The 20,889-nt window shown below is 51.4% G+C and overlaps 1 protein-coding gene across 1 annotated transcript in view; it reads right to left on the minus strand.

Annotated features, from left to right (window-relative positions):
• The window catches only part of TRIO (trio Rho guanine nucleotide exchange factor), a gene marked incomplete at its 5' end in the record, with an annotated part of 376,660 nt that overhangs the window by 65,398 nt on the left and 290,373 nt on the right, over positions 1-20,889 (minus strand). The window contains one exon of the mRNA XM_079704002.1: positions 12,319-12,562. Coding sequence (XP_079560128.1) covers positions 12,319-12,562 — 244 coding nt within the window. The remainder of the gene's footprint in view (positions 1-12,318; positions 12,563-20,889) is intronic.

Below are 20,889 nucleotides of genomic sequence, written 5' to 3' on the forward strand. Positions count from 1 at the left end.
GAATATTATTTATAATTTCCTCTAAAAATTAATAGTGTTTTCTTGAGACCTGAAACACTATCGACAGTTCTGGTAAGTTTTCGGTAGTCTTATCTTCTATCCAGTCCTGAAACCTCAACTATCAGTAGAAGCAGGCAGCGCTGCAGCTGGAGCCTCCGAGCATCCCACTGCTTCATGTGGCTGCTTCCCATCCTGCCTCCCCGGCGCTGGTTTCCTCCCTTCCCGGCATTTCCTTTCTGTCCAGCGAGTCCACAGCGCTGGCCTCTGCACAGCTGCACAGCCGGGATCGAGTTTCTCAGGTTCCACGCACAAAGATACTCCTGTTCAGAGGACGTTTTGTCCGGTTTCTTACCCCGCAGATAACACCTCCCGCTCTGGAAGGAGGGCACAGGACGACGGAATCCTGCATCTGAGGGCCCCATTCAGCACATTATTTCCTGCCGCTTTCTAGCGCAGTTGCCAATCCACAAAAGCACCTTTATGGAGGCATTCAAACTCTTCATCTGGGTGCCAAAAATTCGATAGGCTCCTTTTCACTGCTTTACTTAACTATCTTTTCACAAACGGTGGGAGTTTTTCTCTTACTTGAACAAAACCAACATTCAAGGACTCCTCTTTCCCACTTTAACTCACTATGTGACCTTCTCTGTTTGCATCAGCATGTGGATTATTTGCAGAATGGCAATATGAGATGGTAACCCCACAAGAACGTTCCCTAGAAAAACTAACAAAAACAATAGTGTTCAAAAAATTAGAGCAATGTCGCCAACTCCTGGCAGCCAATACGCGCCTTTCATGTCCCAATTCTGTGAAGCATCAGAGAGCGAGGACACAGGCCACAGGAGCACCCAGGGAGGGGTCAGGGTGAATGGGAAGCCCCGACAGGAAGCTTACGTATCTCTCCAGCTCTTCCAAGGAAGGCCAAGTGGCAGACTTTTATTTTTTTAGGCAGGGAGGGAGCAGAAAAATGTTACTCCTGGATGAAAATCGATAAAAAAAAAAAAATTCATTTTCACTCTTGCTACTGGTTCTTCCATTCACTGACTCACAACAAGCCCCCTGAGGGTCAAGTTCTGTGCTTGACTCACAGAGGAGGGAGAGGAGGGAAGGGACCTAAAGAGAAGAAAAAAGGGCAGATGTCCATCAAGGTGGCTTCTTCGGGTGGTGGAAGGCATTCAGAATCATCGTATCGTAAGTGAAACCAGAAGGTTGAAAATGGATCCTTCTCAGAGAAAATCGACTGCTGGGGGTGGTGGTGGGGTAGTCTTGGGAATGCCCACAGCCCCCGGAAGGAAAATGGCCTCGAGCGCTGCGGGCCTGGGAGACCGGCTTCCGGAATCAGCTCTTCCACAAATACTACCTGGCCTTGGGCAACTGAGTTTGTCTCTAGAGGCTACAGCTTCCCTCCCGGACCAAAGGCTCCTTCCAGCTTGTATGGAGAGCAGGACGCACAGGGGTTAAGAACTTGTGCCCTGAAAGCTGACCGCTGCTTTCATTTTTTTTTATTATTATTATTTTTTTTGCGGTACGCGGGCCTCTCACTGTTGTGGCCTCTCCCGTTGCGGAGCACAGGCTCCGGACGCGCAGGCTCAGTGGCCATGGCTCACGGGCCCAGCCGCTCCGCGGCATGTGGGATCTTCCCAGACCGGGGCACGAACCCGTGTCCCCTGCATCGGCAGGAGGACTCTCAACCACTGTGCCACCAGGGAAGCCCCTGACCACTGCTTTTAAAACCCCATTTTCCATCACCTACTAAGCTTGGTCAAGTTAATTTCTCTGTGCCTCCATTTCCCTATCATAACACAGGGATGCTAATAGTATACACAGCCATCGGGGTATCTTGAGGATTAAATGCACAGAAAAGCAGCACAGTGCCTGGCACAGGGCAAGCCCTCAACATATCTTACCTGTTATTACTGTTACTCTTCTGAGGCTCCAATAGTCCCTCTGCTGTAGGCTGATTATGACTGCCTCAAATTCCTAAGTTCAAGTCCTAACCCCCAGTACCTCAGAATGTAATCAAATTTGGAGATAGGGTCTTTAAAAAGGTGACCAGGTTAAAATGAAGCTGTAAGGGTGGGTCTTAATCTAATATGACTGGTGTCCTTATAAGGACAGGAAATCTGGACACCCAGAGAGACAGGGCTATACACACAGGGAGGATCATGTGAGGACAAGCAAGAAGGTGGCCGTCTGCAAGCCAACGAGAGAGGCCTCAGAAGAAACCAACCTTGCCCACACCTTCTTCTTGGACCTCGAGCATCCAGGACTATGAAAAAGTACACGTCTGTTGTTTAAGCCAAGCACTCTGTGGGTTTTGTTATGGCACCCCGGGGTGACTAATGCAGCCTCTGCCCCCGTCTGATAACAAACTGGTCCATAATCTGGGACTGAAATGGTCCCATTATTTTTGAGACAGAAGCTAATCTATCTCTAAGAACAGAACTTAATATTCTTTCCTTCTAGTAAATTCAAAGTTCTACAGACTCAGGAGAAGGGGTGCGGGAGGAAAAGGATGCAACTGAATACACAGGGAAAAGAATACAGAATTCCAGAGCTACCTTGCAACGCAGCCAAGGTGAATGAGCCTATTTACTGTCTTCTCGAATGTCTGAAAGGGCCCTCAGACAACAAACACGCTGGGTCCCCTGTCCTGCGCTTGGTCGGAAGACTTTTGGGAAAATGACGACCCCCTTGAATAGCTGGCCACGTGGAACGACCAAGCTGTCCAAAGCATCCGAGCCACCGCTGGTCAGACCACGCTACCATGCGCCTTGAAGGCCCAAGCACCAAAGCATGTCAGAAGATTCCAGGGCAGCCCCGCTCTGTCCAGAGAGCACCAGGAAGGGGGCAGGACCCTTCTTCTAGACAGAGCTGGGATGGGGGTGAGAGTTCAAAGGTCAACCTCTTGAACCCTCTGACTGACCCCCAGCCTCCCGCACTCTTCTCTTCCCTCCAAAATCTTTCCAGAGAGTCAGTAAAGAAAGAAAAAAGTTACACTGGGGAGGGTTTTAAAAACAGCATGTTTCAAAATTCACTGTGAGATGTTCGTGATTGGAAAGTGAAGGCTTCAGAAAGTATAGAGATTATATGGAGACTTCAAAGCCCGTGACAACCACGGACAGCACTGTCTCCGGAGTATGTTTCTCACAGGTGACGGGTGGCCTGGATTCGGAGGCAGCCTGGCTCGGGTGGAAAGCAAAACAGAAGCGCCACAAAAAGCTATTTTTAGACACACACTACGGGAGGTTACCCATTCTTTGGAAACGACGACCATTCTACATTTAGTGTCAAACTCCTAATCTGCACCTCTGACTGAGTCTGCAGTAAAATGCAGACACTGGTGAAATATTATTTGCATTAACATTGCACGCTCCTGTGCAGAGTTCTGTGGGAAAACGTCCACCAAAATCTCATCTCACAGGAGTCACAAGGAAACTTTTTTTTTTTTTTTTTTCGTGGTACGCGGGCCTCTCACCGCTGTGGCCTCCCCTGCCGTGGAGCACAGGCTCCGGACACGCAGGCTCCGCGGCCATGGCTCACAGGCCCAGCCGCTCCGCGGCATGCGGGACCCTCCCAGGCCGGGGCACGAACCCGCGTCCCCCGCATCGGCAGGCGGACTCCCAACCACTGCGGCACCAGGGAAGCCCCCCACATGGAAACTTTTGATGTCATTTACGTGAATGATTTTAAAGAGTACTCTTACTCAAAGGGGATAGTTTTTTTTTGTTTTTTGTTTTCCTATGTGGGTAAGATGAAATTAGAGGGCTCAAGGGGTTTGGTACAGTGCAAATATCACGACTCTGCTCAAGAATAAAAAATAGGGCTTCCCTGGTGGCGCAGTGGTTGAGAGTCCGCCTGCCGATGCAGGGGACACGGGTTCGTGCCCCGGTCTGGGAAGATCCCACATGCCATGGAGCGGCTGGGCCCGTGAACCATGGCCACTGAGCCTGCGTGTCCGGAGCCTGTGCTCCGCAACGGGAGAGGCCACAACAGTGAGAGGCCCATGTACCACAAAAAAAAAAAAAAAAAAAAAAAAAAAAAGGAATAAAAAATACGTAAAAGCAAATGTCATTAAATAGCATGTTTACTGTGATTTTTTTCTGATGTGATTAATTTATGATTCAGGTGACTCTTCTTCAAAAGTTTGTTTTCCATGAATGCATTTACCCTTCAACCCACCAATCCCACTTGTAGAATTCCGTTGTATAGACAAGCTTGCATATGAAGGAAAAGACACATACACACAGTAATCCTCTGTGACCCTCTTTATAACAGCAGAAGACCAGAAGTGACCTGGGGTGCTCAGCCTTGTACTAGGTAGTAACCTAAGCCATGTGCACATGGGAAGCTCTCCTGTCCGTGAGAAAGGATGAGGCACGCACCTCTCCACGTACTAAAGTCATTCCTAAAAGGTATGGCTGAGTGACAAAGCTGGGGCAAAATACGCTACCTTTTATGTAGGAAAACGGAAGGAGGAATGAATACATGCTTATCTGTGCCTAACACAGTACCAGATGTAGAAGCTGGGAATGAATAAAAATGGTGATCTATACATGGCCAGTGGGACTGTGGGAACCAGACTTCTCAGTTTATACTTTTTCAGTTTTATTTTTGAACCACGAGAAACATCTAAAAATAAGTTTTAAAATTTGGTATTTCTTCCCTTCTTTAGAAAAGAAGTTCTGAATGTGGCGTCGCTGAAATTGTATGTAAAAGTTTTGTATCGATGTTCGTTTTTCTGGGACTAGGTACCACAGCTTCCATCAGATTTGATCAGGGACACATGACTCTAAAGCTTTCCGGGCGCGCTGCTTCAGAATCAGCCAGGATCTCTGAAGGTATTTTCCCTTCTCCCTGCCGTTTGCAGCTCAGCTATTAGGATCTACAGTCAAATCTTTCAAAATTCTGACTGCTGATGGGAAAGTAAGCTCTAGGCACACAAAATAATCACAAAATCATCTCAGGTTTCTCAGAACAGAGAAAGGAACGTAGAAGCCAAAGTCAAACACAGTTTAGTTTTTCTGGCACACACTTGCCCATGGGTGCTTAGGTGCTATTTTATCAGGTGTCCTCAGAACCACGATCTAGTAAATACTATCAGGAAACAAGTGCCAGCTGACCCTGACTGAAACATACATGAACATCCCCTCCAGGTACAGCATTTATTCATTTCCAAAATACTTCAGAAAACCAGCGCACTGTACTACTGAACAACCTCTTACCCAACACATCATCTCCCTGTAATTTTTCACAGCTTCCGCAGGCGCTAATTAGAGTAAATTTAAAAGAGAAACCCCAGTTTGTCTAACAAATCGCGAAGTCTGGTATGCGTACGTGTCAGAAAGGAGGCAGTGAAAGCCGTCGAGTCCACAGAGAGGCAGGAAGCAGACACCCTGCCAGGCCCCGAGTCACCCTGAACAAGACACGTTTCAATTCTCCCTGGGGATCACCTCTCCCCTGATTACATACCTTTCCCTGAACACTGTGTCATGACCGGCTGTGGGAAGATGGTGTTCGCATTCATTGTTTATGGTTTTGCTATATATATAATTTTTTGTGATCAGCTAATACGGATGGCGTCAATACCTGCTCATGGTTTTTTCCTGTTTTAATGAACACTTTCACGTAAAGTTGGCGCATGAAAATACCTCCTACGTGAAGCACTCAAGAGAGCCATGGCCCACTTGTGAGGCTCCGTAATTACAAGCTGCATGGAAAGTGCTCCTTAATCACAGGCCTCGGGCTGATCCGCGAGCCCCGGATCCACAGGGCTCAGGGGAGAGACTGAGTCTTTGTTCTTGGTGCAACTGTCTGTTCCTCGGTTTTTCTTCCCACAGGGATTTACATTAGCAGCTGTTCAAACAGACGAAAAAGTGCTCTTTTCCAAGCTAATTAAAAAAAAAAAAAAAATACAGATCTTCCATTATATATATTCTTAAAGAACGTGTGGGCAGATACAGGTTCGAACGTCTATGCATTGGTGTGTCTGGGTGGATGTGTTTTCTGATTAACGGGGACAATCTGGCACTAAGCAAATGTCTAAATACAGCAGGATCACAAAATATTCAACTAAAAATTTAACATTATTAAAGCCTTTTTAATGCCTTACGTTTTCCAAAAACATACACGTCATTTAAGCAGTCATAAGCGTTCATCAGTGGTAGACTTAGATTCATCCGTGGGGAGGAGGGTTTCATGACTTGGGAAAGATGATACGTTTGGGTTGAACAAACTTAAACCAAGTTGTCCCCAATATCCTTGGGGGAATGCAAGAGGCCTGGGACCGGGAGCTCCATTTTTGGTTGCACAGATTTCTGTCGAAGGTAGAGAAGCACCTGAGCATCTGCAGAACTGCTGCTTTTCTGGGTGGCAGGGGGGCTGGGGAGAGAGCACAGGATGAGGCCTTGGCCCCGTGCACAGAGGCCAGGCTTCCTCTCCCAGGATGGGGCGTACCTCTGCCAGCTGGGCTGCATGGAGCGGATGCTGTCCCAGGAACTGGGAAGGTGGTCTGGATGGGGGTGAGGAATCTTAGTAACTGCTTGTATTCCGAGCAGGGAAACCGCTTTAAAGTGCCCCTGAGCTGGGGGTCAGCCAAAACCAGATGTCAGGCACGGGCTGGGGACGCAGGTGGTGAGGCCGGCGCCTGGGATTCCTGCGGGACGATGCACCAGTGGCCATCTGAGTCCTACTTTTCCACTATCTGCAAACCTCTGCTAAGTCCTGTCACCTGGTCTCACCTGTACGGCACGGGACCGAGGGGCACGGGAGCTGAGGGGTGGGCAGTGGTGGGCGCCACCCAGCAAGCAGGCAGAGCCATGACCTCACAGGGCCCCGATGTGGACAGGGAGGCTGAAGGGGCTAGGTGCGGAGAACAGCCCTGGAGGGGAGGCAACAGGGGCTCAGACGCACTGCAACTTGGGTGCCCTAATTTAACCCTCACCTAGTGGCCGTGCCAGTGGCTACCCTGAAAATCAGATGTGGAGTTTATAACCTCCAGGTCTGGGACCGGGGCACTTCATCCACTCGTTCATTCTAAGAAATTGCATGTGGTATAAATGGTATGTCCATTTTTCACAACTTTGAGCAGTGGCCCCATGGATTGATCTGCGTAAGGTGTGTATCTTTAAAGTAGAAAACACAGAACAGAACTGGACAAAGCGGATTACGATGAACCGTACTCATTTACTTGCCTGTGAACACTGCTGAGGCCCCTTTCCCCCAAGTTACAGGCCTCGATTTTTCTTTTTTGGCTGTGCTGGGTCTCAGTTGCAGCACTCGGGGTCTTTAGTTGTGTCCTGCGGACTTTTCTTAGTGGCGGCATGTGGACCCTTAGTTGCAGCATGCATGTGGGATCTAGTTCCCCGACCAGGGATCGAACCCGGGTCCCCTGTGTTGGGAGTGCGGAGTCTTACCCACTGAACCAGCAGGGAAGTCCCGGTGCCCAGGCCTCCATTTAAAGCCCTCGTGCCCACCGGTCATGGTCCCTGCTCTCCATGACGGCTGTGGGCGGAGGCTCTCTGCCCCCTATCAACCCTGCTGTTTAAAGCCTGCGTTCCTTGCACTTCCTCCATCACATTTATAAGTTCAGCACTATGACCTCACCCATCGCTCCTACTAAAACGTTTTAAAGTTCTTTCAGTGAGTTCCTATGAGGTTCCTTGTGTGTCTTTAGTGGTCCCTGGAGCTCATCATCTCATGGGGCCTTTCTCAGGTTACCCTGATGCTAGCCTTTGTGTCGAAATACTTGTTAACTGCACCCTCACCCCCCCAGACTCACTGGACACATGCACTGTTTCCTGTAGGATTTTTTATTTGGCGAGAACGGACAGGAGTGTCAGGCAGGGAGTAAGAACCCCCGCTCGCCGTTACTTTACGACCACCCCAGGGGGAGAAAGAGGGGGTGTGTGCATCATCGTGTGTGTACCTGTGCACGCGAGCATGAGGGGCAACGCCTTGTGGCACGTGTTAGGAAACTGGATTTTATTCTGTGACCAACAGCAAGACACTGAAGAAATTGAAGCAGGAGCACAGTGTGACCGGATTTGTGTTTTAGCTGCAAGAAGAGGGGGAGAAGTGAGGCTGGGAGACCTAGTGGGAAGGAGGCAACGGCGGCGATGGGAAGAGGGGAATCTGCTTGAAATACGCTCTTTAGAGAAAGGTGACAACGTGCGGTGGGCGGGCTCGAAACTAAGACAACACTGTGGGGCTTCCCTGGTGGTGCAGCGGTTGAGCGTCCGCCTGCCGATGCAGGGGACACGGGTTCGTGCTCCGGTCCGGGAAGATCCCACATGCCGCGGAGCGGCTGGGCCCGTGAGCCATGGCCGCTGAGCCTGCGCGTCCAGAGCCTGTGCTCCGCAACGGGAGAGGCCACAGCAGTGAGAGGCCCGCGTACCGCAAAAAAAAAAAAACCAAACAAAACCCAACACTATCATGATCCAGCAATTCCACGTCTCGGTGTCCTCCCCAATGCACGGAAAGCAGAGACTTGAGAACAGCACTACTGACCGCAGACCCCAGGGTCCATCAACAGATGAATGGATAACAGAGAACAGTGACAGCTTTCCACGTTGAGACAGTAGCACAGAAAAATCCCTTGGATTTTCTAAGAGACGAAAGATAATTCCGTGACCCTGTATCAGCAGCCAATCAATGATCACACACGAGGGTTTGGGGGCCAGCGCTTCTCAATCCGGCTGCTCGGCGGACTCGCCGGGCCCCAGACCAGGAGAACCTTTGCGGTGGGAGGTGGTGTGAACCCCACACACGCGCTGGAGGGGCACAGGGACTTGCTGAGGCCCCGTCCTGCTGACTGTGGCTGCTGCCTGGCTGCCACCTGTGACCGCGAGGCCGTGAGCGGGGAGAAGGGCGGCCAGGGCAAGATGAGGGCAAGACGCCAGACGCCAAGGCTGCCTGTCGACAGACGCCGCTCCACGGCAGCGCTCCCGTACGGACGTTTCCCCTGAATCAGGTCCACACTGGAGTCTAGCCTCAGACCCAAGAACAAACTGTCCAATTACACTTCTCGTTCATTTAAACCAGTGATGATCTATCCTCCCCCGGCATCACCCAGGGAAACTCAGCGTGATCCAAGGAGCCCGGGGCTCATAAGTCCTAAGTGCTCGCGGTGTCCAGCAGACTTCCAACTGCAGCCACGCCTCGGAGCGCCCGCGACCCGGGCGGCGCCCACAGCGCGCAATGGGCCCCTGTGGGCTGACCTGAGTATTTATCCTCACAGCCACGCTGCGATTCTTAAATATCACACACAACCGAATACACAGACATTTAATCTCAACAGGCATGTTTTTCACCTGGAAACTTAAGGTGCTTGGATTGGGGAGCTGTGAACTAACTGAGGCACTAAGGCTGAGAAAACTGTGGGGCTAGAGATCAGCGGACGTGCTTGTTCCTCCACCGGGAAGGTCAGAGCAGCAAGACTCACAGACGTCTAAGGAGCCGGAGGTCAACAGCGAGTGACCAGGGACGAGACATCACGACACCCCCCTCCGCGCTCCGGGGCTCTGCAGCGTGTGGAAGGCCGGACGGCCCGCGCGCGCGACCCTGCAAAGGAGGCCCGGAGGGCGCGGGGCGCCCAGGTCTCGGGAGGAGGGGACGCACTGGACCCCTCCCTGCAGTGGCCCTGCGGCCCAGCCCGGCTCTCGGACGGAAAGGACTCAGGATGAGCCGCCGCTGTGCCAGCAGACGCCGGTCGAGCAGCAGCCCCGCCGGCCCGGCGCGCAGCGGTACGTGAACGGCCCACGGTCCTCTGCACACGAGAGCCAGGAGGGGAGCTGCGGCGCCGAGCAGAGGCCCTGGGGACCCCCTGCTCCCCAGGGGGGCGGCGGCCTCTTCCCCGCAGTCCCTGGGGCTCGTTCTGGACCCTCACCCCTTGCTGCCCCGACTACCCGATGAAGACGCTTCTCCTAGACGGAGCCGCGGGTCACCGCCCGCTGCCCTGGACTTGACGGCGCACAGGAGGCTCGGGCAGAGGCTTGTCCAGGAGCCCAGGGAGGATCCTCCCTCCCCCATTTGCCACCCAAGTCCCAGCACTGCCGGGAACAGACCACCTCAAGAGCTTCCCTGCACTACAGGGAAAACAAAAATTCGGAAAAGGAGGAAAACGGTGCGTAAGGCTCCGAGCCCCAATCTATGAACTGACTGTTAGTTCACAACAGGCTCTACTCAACGAAGAGACACCTTCTCAGCACGTAGAGGGTTCGTGAGGGGTGACGTCTCAGGTGCCGGAAAGTCACAGAACGTCAGAGAGAAAAGGCTCCGGGGACAGAATGGTAGTTAAGCCAGAAGACAAGCACAAATCCAGCCTCTGTAGGACGTTTGCAGGACAAAGCCAAGTGTGATAAGCACACGGTTCTTGCTGCCTGGCTGGCCTGCAACTGCGAACACCAGGAAGCGGAGAACACACCACAGGAAGGGCACGTGTGAAAAGAAATCTTTCAGAACAAACGTTATTTGCAGCTTAAGTTCACCGGGGCTCCTCTGCATATAATAGAGAACTTGAAAAAAAACGTTGTACTTCATTTTCAACTCCGACTCAAGGACTTAACTACATTATGCAACTCTGGGAACACCCAGGCGATGGGCCAACGGGGAGCCCAGCACAAGCCGCTATCTGAACTCAGAACCCGGTACCACAGCCGGGCAGGTCCAAGGCTGCTGGCACTCAGGGGCAGCTTCCCCGGAAATGCAAGCAGATGCCTCAGCTTCGGGACAAAATCGGGAAATTCCCTGCCTTTCTCTTTGGATCCCGAGGCCCCGAGGGATCCGGAACATGTCCGGCCGGTAATTCCCGAGGGGGCTAGTCACCGGCTGTTTCCTGTGCAGCTTCACTTAGCTCAACGCCATGACTAACCCCTCAGCAGCCAGAGGATGGTCTGCAGGACGCGTCAGGACGAACGTAAAGCGGGCGCAGCTGACCAACGGAGGGAGGAACTGGAATGTTCCGAAATTAAAAGAACTGGAGTATGCAGAGTATAGCGGAGTTCTCTCAGGAAGGGTAAACCAACCGCAGACCCCCAGATCTGGAAGAATCGGCCATCTGCCAGCATGGCAGAAAAACGAAGACCGACCTCACGCGGTGGGAAGCACATAAACTCTACCCACTGTGCATTGTTCTAGAAGCTACAGCTCAGTGTTTCTGAAAAGGTCTTAAAGGCTCAAATTAGCTCCTCAGGAAGATGAGAGATTAAACCAGCACTGTCCAACAGACACAGGGCAAGCTGAGTATGTAATTTAGAATTTTCTAGCAGCCATCATTTAAGGAGTAAAGAGAAACAGGTGAAATTAATTTTAATCATACATTTTATTTAACCCACCCTATAAAGTATGTTATAGTACCAGTCTGCAATGACTATAAAATAATTACACATTCTTTTTTCATGGTAAATCTTGCAATCCGGTGTGTGTTTTGCACCTGCAGACCAGCTCAATTCAGACAGGTCCCGTGTCAAGCCACATCAGTCCAGCAGCAACCATGCTGGGCATTCAGGATAAACAGACTCTCATACTCCCGTGGGGAGCTTGTTACTGACCCATCCAGACACACGTGGAAAAGCGGCCTTGCTACAGTTGCCTGCCTCTAAAGGAGTCCCCGGTGCCAAAGGCCGTTTTTTTCAAATACCCTGTCATTTCAGTTGAAAAGCATTTTTTTCAAATACCCTGTCATTTCAGTTGAAAAGCATTTTTTTCAAAAGCCACCTCTCTTGTCACAGCTGCAGACCCCTGACACTGAGCCCTGCCTGACTCGGCCAGCCTCCCCACCGGGGGGTCCAGCTGCGTTCCCTCTCCAGGCTGGGAACCTGGGGAGTCTGGGATGCCCCGAGACACTTTACCAAGCTATAAAGACAAACTCTCAGGACCTGCATGCTTGACTGTCTAGCACTGAACACTAACAAAATAAAGAATCCACAATGTGAAAACCTGATTAGGAAGGTGCTGAGTCTGGTCCCACCTCCCCTACCTGTTTCCAACGCCCCCTGGAGGAGGCCAGCGTCTGCTCCGTCTCCTCCGTTTATGAATGGCGCCGGCCCCCAACAACAGCCCCCTTGTGCTTCGCTAACCCGCTATCTTATTACGCGGCCTTGGGAAATGAGGTGATGCTTCATTATTTCTGAGTGACGGGTGAAATCCTTATTCCATCTCAGCTGGATTAAGAAGGCCCGGAGACCCAGGGATAACGGACCGGGGCACGAGTGACCAGGAGGGATCGTACCTATCGTGAGGCTGCAGGAAGCCGGGACAGAAGCACCGGTGTCATTTCCAGTAGGACTGCCACTGCCATCCACGCCCGCGAACTCCTACCTTTGTGGTTGAAGATGCCCTCCATTTCCATGCTGCTTCTGGAGTGGGCGATGCACAGGGAGCCGCAGGGGACCAGGCCTTCCGCCGCGGGGGACCGGTCGGTGGTCCGCACCAGACACCAGTCAGGCTTGTCATGGGGCCGCTCCAAGACTTCCACGGTCTGGCCACGGCGGATGGTCAGCTCGGTGCTGTTACAGGCCGTGAAGTCGTGGATCACCACTGTCAGCTCACAGCCGCCGGACAGCTGGGGAGGGAGGGGACAGGTCAGAGAGCCCAAGCCACCGGCCCTCAGCAGGTGAGGCTGGCGCCTGGGCCGGGAGCTCAGCTCCCATTCCACAACTGGGTCAGAACACCCACTCCACAGCTGGGTCACAGCACCCCACTCCACAGCTGGGTCACAGCACCCCACTCCACAGTCGGGTCAGAGCACCCCACTCCACAGCTGGGTCACAGCACCGGGCACCAGCCGAATGAGGGCTCTCCCGTTTCCCTGTCCCTTAATTTACATCCCTTTCGAAACACTCGAATATTTACTTTTTCACCTTGTAATGTATAATAATGATTTTGTGTGTGTTACACTGTCAGAATCTGATGGTTTTCCATGAGAGTGTCCAACTACTTTTGTGCCTCAGACATATGTCCCTTCTCAAAGAGTGCCACATACAGGTGACCCTTGAACAAGGTCGGGGATTAGGGGCGCCGACCCCCCTGCATGGTCAAGAATCTGCGTCTAACTTTCGACTCCCCCCAGACATAACGGCTGGTAGCCTACCGTCGACCAGAAGGCTTACCCACGACATGAACCATTGACTAACACGTATTTTGTATGTCATATGTTTACGCACTGTATTCTGACAATAAAGTATGCTAGAAAAAAATGTTATTAAGAAAATCAGGAGGAAGGGAAAATACATTTACAGCACATTTATGTACTTATTGAAAAACAACGCGCATATGAGTGGACCAGGGCACTGCGTCTGTTTAAAGGTCAACTGCACTCATTTTTAAACTTAGGGAAGACTAGGAAGAACTCTGCTTGTAGGCCTCTGGGGGGATTGTTGCGAAATACGGTGATAACATCAGATGGAGGTCAGTTCCGGCCTGGCGGGAGCGGTGCGGCCGGGGCAGCGCCTGTGCCCCCCGGATCGGGAGGAGAGCCGCAGAGCAGGGAGCGCAGCATCCGGAAGCACGGGCGGAGCGCGCCCTTCTCCCTCCAAAACCCTTCGAGAGCCCTCGCCAGCCCCCAGGATACTCCCTAGCGCAAGCTCCACCCTCCCACCCCACCCCAGCTCCACCCGGGCTCCCTCCCCACCCCAGTCCCTGCACATGCTGCGTGGACACCGGCTGACCCCTCACGTGCCACGTGGCCTCTGGCCTGAAGGCCTTTCCCTCCTTCCCTCCTCTCTCCTCTCCTCTCAGCTCACTCCCATATTCTGTCCCAACTCTTCTAAGTCTTGGGCCCTTCGAAGCACACCCAGGAGCTCTGTAAAGAGCATCAACTCCATGACCTCTGCTGGGAAAAGAGGCGCAGGGCCTTCTCACGACCACTTGCTGTCCGTCTTCCCTTGGAGCGAACACTCCTTGGGGACAGCTCACGGGTATGCTCATCATCGCCCCTCTGCAGGAGAATCTGTGACCGGCTCCCCGTCTGTGGCCCACCCACTCCGGCCCTCCAATCCGGGCAGCCCCAGGCTCAGGCTGCACACTGTAGCCTCCGTGCTGGGCACTTCCGAGCAGGCATCTGGGTCTGCTGCTGCTTCCCCATCCCTTTAAAGCAGTGAGTCCGGGACGTGACTCATTCCTTGCCCTCACATCTGTTTCTCTTCCAGCGCTGCCTTTTGGGTAACGGTATCACCGTCAACTGCACTCCTTTGCACCCCTGAAACGCGGTCGATCAGATTCTAGAATGTGTTTCTGACTTCCCCCTTCCTCAGCACGCCCACACCGATCACTCCATGTGGATTTCTGCACTGGTCTCCTGAGTGCCCTGCCCGATCCAGGCTTTCCTTCCAAAGCACCTGAACACTGCTGCCAGAGCTCCCTTCTTAAAATGTTCACACATGCCATCCTCCTATTCAAGAACCTCAGGCACACACTCCTTAGTAGAAGACGCCAAGTTCCCGTCACCGGGTCCTAGCCCGCCTCCCCGGGCAGGCTCAGCTGCTTCTCCCGTGCTTCACAGCCCAGAGTGGCCATGTCCTCCTTCTGAGGTGGGTCCTGCATGCCCTGTGTCCATGAGCCCTTCTGCTTGGAGCTCTCACCTCCCCAGCTGGTCTCGTCTCAGCCCCCGTCAAATCCCTCTGAGAAGCTGCTCCTGTGTCTACCATCCTTAGCACTCTGTCCTTAAACAAATTACGTCTCAAGTCTGACACGAGCCAGGCTTTGGGTTGTGTGTGTGTGTGTGTGTGTGTGTGTGTGTCTGTCCTCGGCACCAGAAAGCAGGTTTGTGTCATTCTTCTGCGACCTTTCCATGCCCAGTGTGTGAGCCCCCAGGTGCCAAGGGCCGGCGCACAGCTTGTAAGAGGAAGCTAGCGGCAGGCTTCTCCCAAAGCTGCCTCGGGAGGTGCCTTGTACCCAGCAAGTGGTCACACATTTGCTGACGTGAAAAAGGTAAGATAGGTTTGCTGTAAAAATGAGCTGTCTAAAAACCAAAACAAAACACGGGCTCTTCCTCTGTGACTTCGGGAGTGAACTCTGCCTGTTTGTTTCCTGTCCCCGCTTTGGGCATCAGCACGGAGACCACAGAAGAAGAGAAGACGGTCACTGGGCTGAGCTGCGATGTGCAGGAGGAAGGGGAAACATCCTGTTCCAGAGAGGCCGCCCAGCCCCACCCCCGGCAGAGAACTGACTCGTACCCGGGCTCGCAGCCCTGCAGTGTCCTCGGCTGCCTGCCGGCCCTCTGTCATGCTCCATGCTCTCCACTGCCCTTCTGTCTTTCCAGAGAAAGTTCAGATATTTAGAATACGAAACACATGTCCACTTGACAACCACAGAAAGCAAAACAAAACAAAACTCTTCCAAAATAAAGCATAAATATCGACAAAAGGAGTTGTCTTTGCTGGGCCACAAAGGACATTATCCCCAAGTGACTAACCCCCTTCTAAATTTTACAAACTTCTCTTTGGAAAAACTACGCTGAATCTCACACATTTCTCTGTGAACACTCGAAGATGCTAATGTTAAAAGGTCAACAGCAGAGGCCCAGCCCGGAGAAGAATTTTCCTCGTAAAACTCCATGTTATGGAAGTGGTTAATCCCTGTAACGAAAAGGAGGAATGTTTCCCATCCCAGGGCAAACGTGACCCGTGAACAAGCCCCGTGGGGAGCCCGGCCTGCCGAGGCCCCTCAGGCCTGCACTCCCTACGGAGCCTTCCCTCGGCCCGAGCCGCCCGTCTGCTGGGCCCGCTCGTGCACGCGGTCCCCGCGTGTCACCACCCCCGGCCCTGGGAAGCTCCACTTCAGACGTGCTCCCTCATCACCAGCCTGTGCTGGTCTCCTTCTCGCGTTGCAGGAACTTTGCAGACTGCTCAAAGCCACGTGGTGTGTTCTGTGGGTGGGGGAAGGGTGGGAAGGGAGAAAGCGGCTGCCAAGAGGAATGAAGCTAGACTTTCTTTCTGGCGCTGAGTTTTCAGCCCCTCACAGAGTAATCAGAACTATTGGAAACATCTGTGCACTTGACAGAGCCTGAGAAATGAAAATCAAGCCTGCTCTGACAGAGACTCGCATCCTGAGTCAAAATTCTTTTCCAAAGCCTTTAGAGAGTTAGTAACAAAATCTAGGACCAGAAGAATGTCTTCAAACAGTGCTAGAATTATCATTAAAAAAACCATATCTTCTTGGATCTACCCCTAAGAATAAACTGACTTTTCCCATAGGAATCTCCTGCACAAATCTATAAGGGGAGGATTAAATGGGCGTTTTCTAGTCCAGAGAGGAGACAACCCATGGATTTCTGCCTCAATGTTCGCATTTGAGTATTTTAAACTTATTCCAAAGCTTGTCTTTAAGACCAGGCTTGTTAATTAAAAAGACTTTTTTTTTTTGGTATAAAAGACTTAAAATAACTATTGAGGAGTATCAATGCAAGTCATTACAGCCCTTTATGTAGAATTGATCTCCTAATTAGAAAAAGTTTGGGTTATCCTTATTTATTGTCAGGGACATTTCTACCCCTAGTGACACAATTTCATCACTATGTTGAAAGTGTTACCATTCCATTTATCTAGTTTAAAAATTCACTTTTCCTTTCCAACCATAGTTTGTGAAAGTTTTCACATTATCTTTTTCACTTCTATATATTTTATGGACTTGTCTCATGGGCTCCTTACCCCAAGCACTTGGTTTAGGATTGCAATTTATGAAAATCTCAATTTCCATGACTCACATTAACTCTTGTGACATTCTCATCAGAAGATATTTTTTTCCCAATCTTTCTGCTTTTCACCTTAAAAAAATTAGATGTGGTGACTAAAAAGCATGACAGTAAAATGGCCTTAATTGGAGCAAGGACCATGGATACTATAATGAAATGCCTCCTCCAAGACCAGCCATGAAAGGGCTGCCGGGGGAACTCCAGTGATGCCGATGCATAGACAATTAGCAGAACCAAACCAGGGTCCCTTTGCCTGAGTTCTCTCAATGATTGAAAATGAACAAGCTGCTGTGTTTCACCCAAAAGAATGAAATACTCACCTGGTCACAGGCACGTGAACCTTCAAAAACCGTCACACAGAACAGAACTTTACTTTTTACATGTTCTGGAGAAACCACAGTATACTGTTTTGCTTTGCCTGAACCCAGTTAAAGACAGTAACTGAAGCAGAACCGTGGCTGGGTGCTTCTCACCCACCGCTCGGGCTCTGGCATCCCCTCCCTGGAGCTCTGCAATGAGGCATGTCTACTTTACAAGAACGTACAGTTCTTGAGAGACAACAGCAAACACCTGATTTGAATGACTGGCTCGCAGGTGAGTTCTGGGGCGGGTTCCGCCAGGGGAACAGGGGCTGTTTATGACTGACACGCGGATGGTGTAGTCCTCCCTGTAAATGAATCTGCTTCGAGAAGCTAAGATCAACTGCAGGTGGGTGTCTGGCCAACTTTCCGAGAGCACTTCAAAAGGAGAGGGGGAAGCGGTCTACTAAAAGCCACCTTCCCCTATGGAATAGAGTGCACCAACCCACAGTCACATCCTACAGCCCAGCACGGTGCCGGCACTGGAAACCGCACAAAAGGGCCTTGCGGTTTTGTGCAGGCTTCACACAGAGCAGACCACAGAGTGGTTCCTCGCTTAAAGGGGACTAGAAAGTACAGCTCCGTTAGTTACCGGCTCCGTGGTTACCAGAGAAAGGCCACCACCGCAGCCAGAACAATTCCCCAAGGAAACGCATTACCCCAGCTTCTCCCTGGGCAACTTCGCGGAGGCCGTCCTAACCACGGGGCCATCAGGCCCCTTGCTTACCCCAAACCCAAGGCCAAGTTCACACGAGAGGCCGTCACAAAATCTGCTGCTGGGTTTCCAAGAGGACCTCTGTGAATCTCTCACAGATTGGGGTGCAAAAAGAAAGGTGTCAGAACTGAAAAATGTTTAAGATGGCAAAGATGGTGTTTCTTACCACCCTTCCCCCAAGAAAAAGAAGAAAAGAACGAAACAAAAGGAAACAGAAAAAAAAGAAAAGAAAAAGAAAATCTGTGAGAAAAAACTGTTTCAAAAGCAGCAGCTTACCCTACCCAACATTTTTACCCAGAAAAGAAATACTGAGAATAACATTCAGGGAGGTTAATCCTTCCCTCTTTGCTTATGTGACCACGCGCTGGCTCTGACACGCAAATATCCCTTGGAAGCCTTCCTTGACTGTGATACACATGAGGTGCAACGGAAAGTTAGATGCCAAGAAGCTAAACTTAGAAGATATATTTGAAAAGGCAAACTTGAAGTGTAAAAAGCCAGGCAGATCAGAGAGAGAGGGCAGCGCCCAGGTACCAGGCCTCCGGGCTCAGCGGCAGCTGGCCTGGACCAATGCCACACGTGCCCTCACTGAACATTTTAGAACGAGAGGCGCCGAGGGCTGAGCCACGGGGCATGAATGAAAAGCTTCGTCGGCTGAAAAGCGGAAAAAACGAATGAGGCTCGGGAAGCAGTCAGCTGGACCCCACCTGTACCACTTTCAGTCACAGGCCCTGGAAAGCAGGACCCCTCTTGGGACAACTGAGCCCAAAGGAGCCTGTTTGCTGTGTTTCCTGAGAAAGCAGCACTAATCCAGAAAAGTTCATTTGAAAGGCCTCTTTTTTTTCCCCTGACAAGCTAAGGTATGACAGCCAGGTAACCAGCCGACTGGGTCCCTCACTCAAAGGAAGAACCACCAGAATAAACCACCAGCCTCGAGTCTGAATCAAAGATGGGCCGTCATGGTCGACAGTGACTTTGACCAGTACTGTAACATTTACATTGAAAAGCACTTCTCGATGCACCACTATTTTTAGAAACACTTTTGTTAACAGTTATACCTAAAGTTGTAGTTTTGAAAAACCTGCCTTTTCTGGGAACTGAGGCTCTCTGTTCTAGCCTGGGGGATTTTGTTTTTCTGACTGAGTAAAGTTAGCAAAGGCTGCATTCATTCTGTGGCTTTACGAGAGCACTTAAGAAACGTTGAAAACTACAAAAAGCCACAGTCACTTAGAAAGACAGGGGGAACCAAGGCCAGGGGCCACCCTCGCCGGGCTGCCAGCGGGGAGGGCTTTCTCTGCTTGTTCCTGTGGAGCGGCACCTGTCCTGGGCTGCACAGGGCTTGATGCCCTTGCACCTGGGAAGGCACGAACCGACCTCGTGAAGAGCACGGACTCATCCTGCGGCTGAGGCTGTAGGATTACAGGGGAGCGGCTGGGAAAACGTTTCAAGCAAGAGTCTCCCGCTTCTCCAGAGGCTGCCTGTTCAACACGTGATCAGTATTCTGCTGTTGAGCCACCAAGACGGGCAAGTCCAGGAACCGAGTCTGAGCAATTTACCCTTAGCACAGCTTGTAGCTCTCAAGCAACACAATTAGCGGCTAAACCCACTGCAGCCAGGAGTGCTCACTAAGAGGTCGATGTACAGCGGTCTGCAACAGCCAGTCATGAGGGAGAAGGACGCACTTTTTGAAATGAAGACACAGTGACCGCCGACATCTAGGCAGTGTTCAGGGCGTGTAAGGCACTGTTCCAAACGCACTTTTTTTTTTTTTTTTTTTTTTTTTGCGGTACGCGGGCCTCTCACTGTTGTGGAGCACAGGCTCCGGACGCGCATGCTCAGCGGCCATGACTCACGGGCCCAGCCGCTCCGCGGCATGTGGGATCTTCCCGGACCGGGGCACAAACCCGTGTCCCCTGCATCGGCAGGCGGACTCTCAACCACTGCGCCACCAGGGAAGCCCCAAACGCACATTTTTAATGCTCACAGCCCTAGAGGGGGGAGCCGTACTGTCCCCTGTTACAGATGAGGAAACAGGCACAGAGAGGCTGCTGAGAAGCAGAGCTCAGAGGCCCAGCTGGGGAGCACCTGCTTGCTCCTAACCACCTGCTGTTGGACGCTCAATACTTTGCTTCCTCGACTCTGCGACCCTCTGGGCGGTGTCGGGACCCTTAACTGACGTCCCGGGATTAAAACTATGTGCTGTCCCCAGAAAGGCTTCTGAACGAAGCGACTCAACTTTGTGCCCACGCGGGCAAACCTACACGAGGCTCTGGGACACCCCGGCGAGGGCAGCAGGCAGGGCAGCGCCTCGAGTCAAGGCTCCCTCCTGCTTCTGGCGGCTGCAGGCAGAGGGGATAGTGTGAGCTTAGGCGGGTGGCACACAGGGCCAGGCATGTGAGGAACGGGGCTGAACGCAAGCATGAGGCACTTCCTAAGCAGGCTGAACGCAGCCTTCCTTTCTCCAAAACTTGAATCCAGCCTCATTTTAAAACGTATTGGCTTTCATTACTTTATATACTACCTCAGCGCTGCAATTTATGTAAATCCATCCACGTTCCTACGGTGCAGGCTGTCACTTCACAGAGGTTTATTGACTTTTTAAACTACATAAATTTCATATCACCGGCACAGTGCTATATATACTTCATGAAAAGTAACTGAAACCATTTTTTTTTTAAATGTGTGAATTCATATGCTCACATCACAAGCTTAGGGGCAATTCGTGCCAAGCATCGGTCTCAACTGAATTTCTCGTTCATTACGAATAAGCACGGCACGGCTTCAGACCTAAAGAAGGCTCACACCTGGGCCCCTGCTGCCTTGGGCCGCTTTTCCACAGCCTGCCCTGTCTGGCCTTGGTTATTTTTTTCATCCTGACCTCAAGATGGTTTGTTCTATAGTAGCAGCCTATATTTGATTCGCATATTTTCTATTTTCCTTATAATATAAATTTTTGTTATATGAAGCAAACCATAGACTAATAATGCATACAGAAGGAAAACATATTAAAAATGCTTCTTTAATTCGCCAAAATATTTAGATCCTCCTCAGCTCTAGTGTGAAATAACAGGGTCTAGACCCCGCCAGGTAATTAGATCCACATTCCGTTTCTGGCTTCCGCTCTC

Source organism: Hyperoodon ampullatus (assembly GCF_949752795.1).
Source record: "Hyperoodon ampullatus genome assembly, chromosome: 4".
Lineage (NCBI taxonomy): Eukaryota > Metazoa > Chordata > Mammalia > Artiodactyla > Ziphiidae > Hyperoodon > Hyperoodon ampullatus.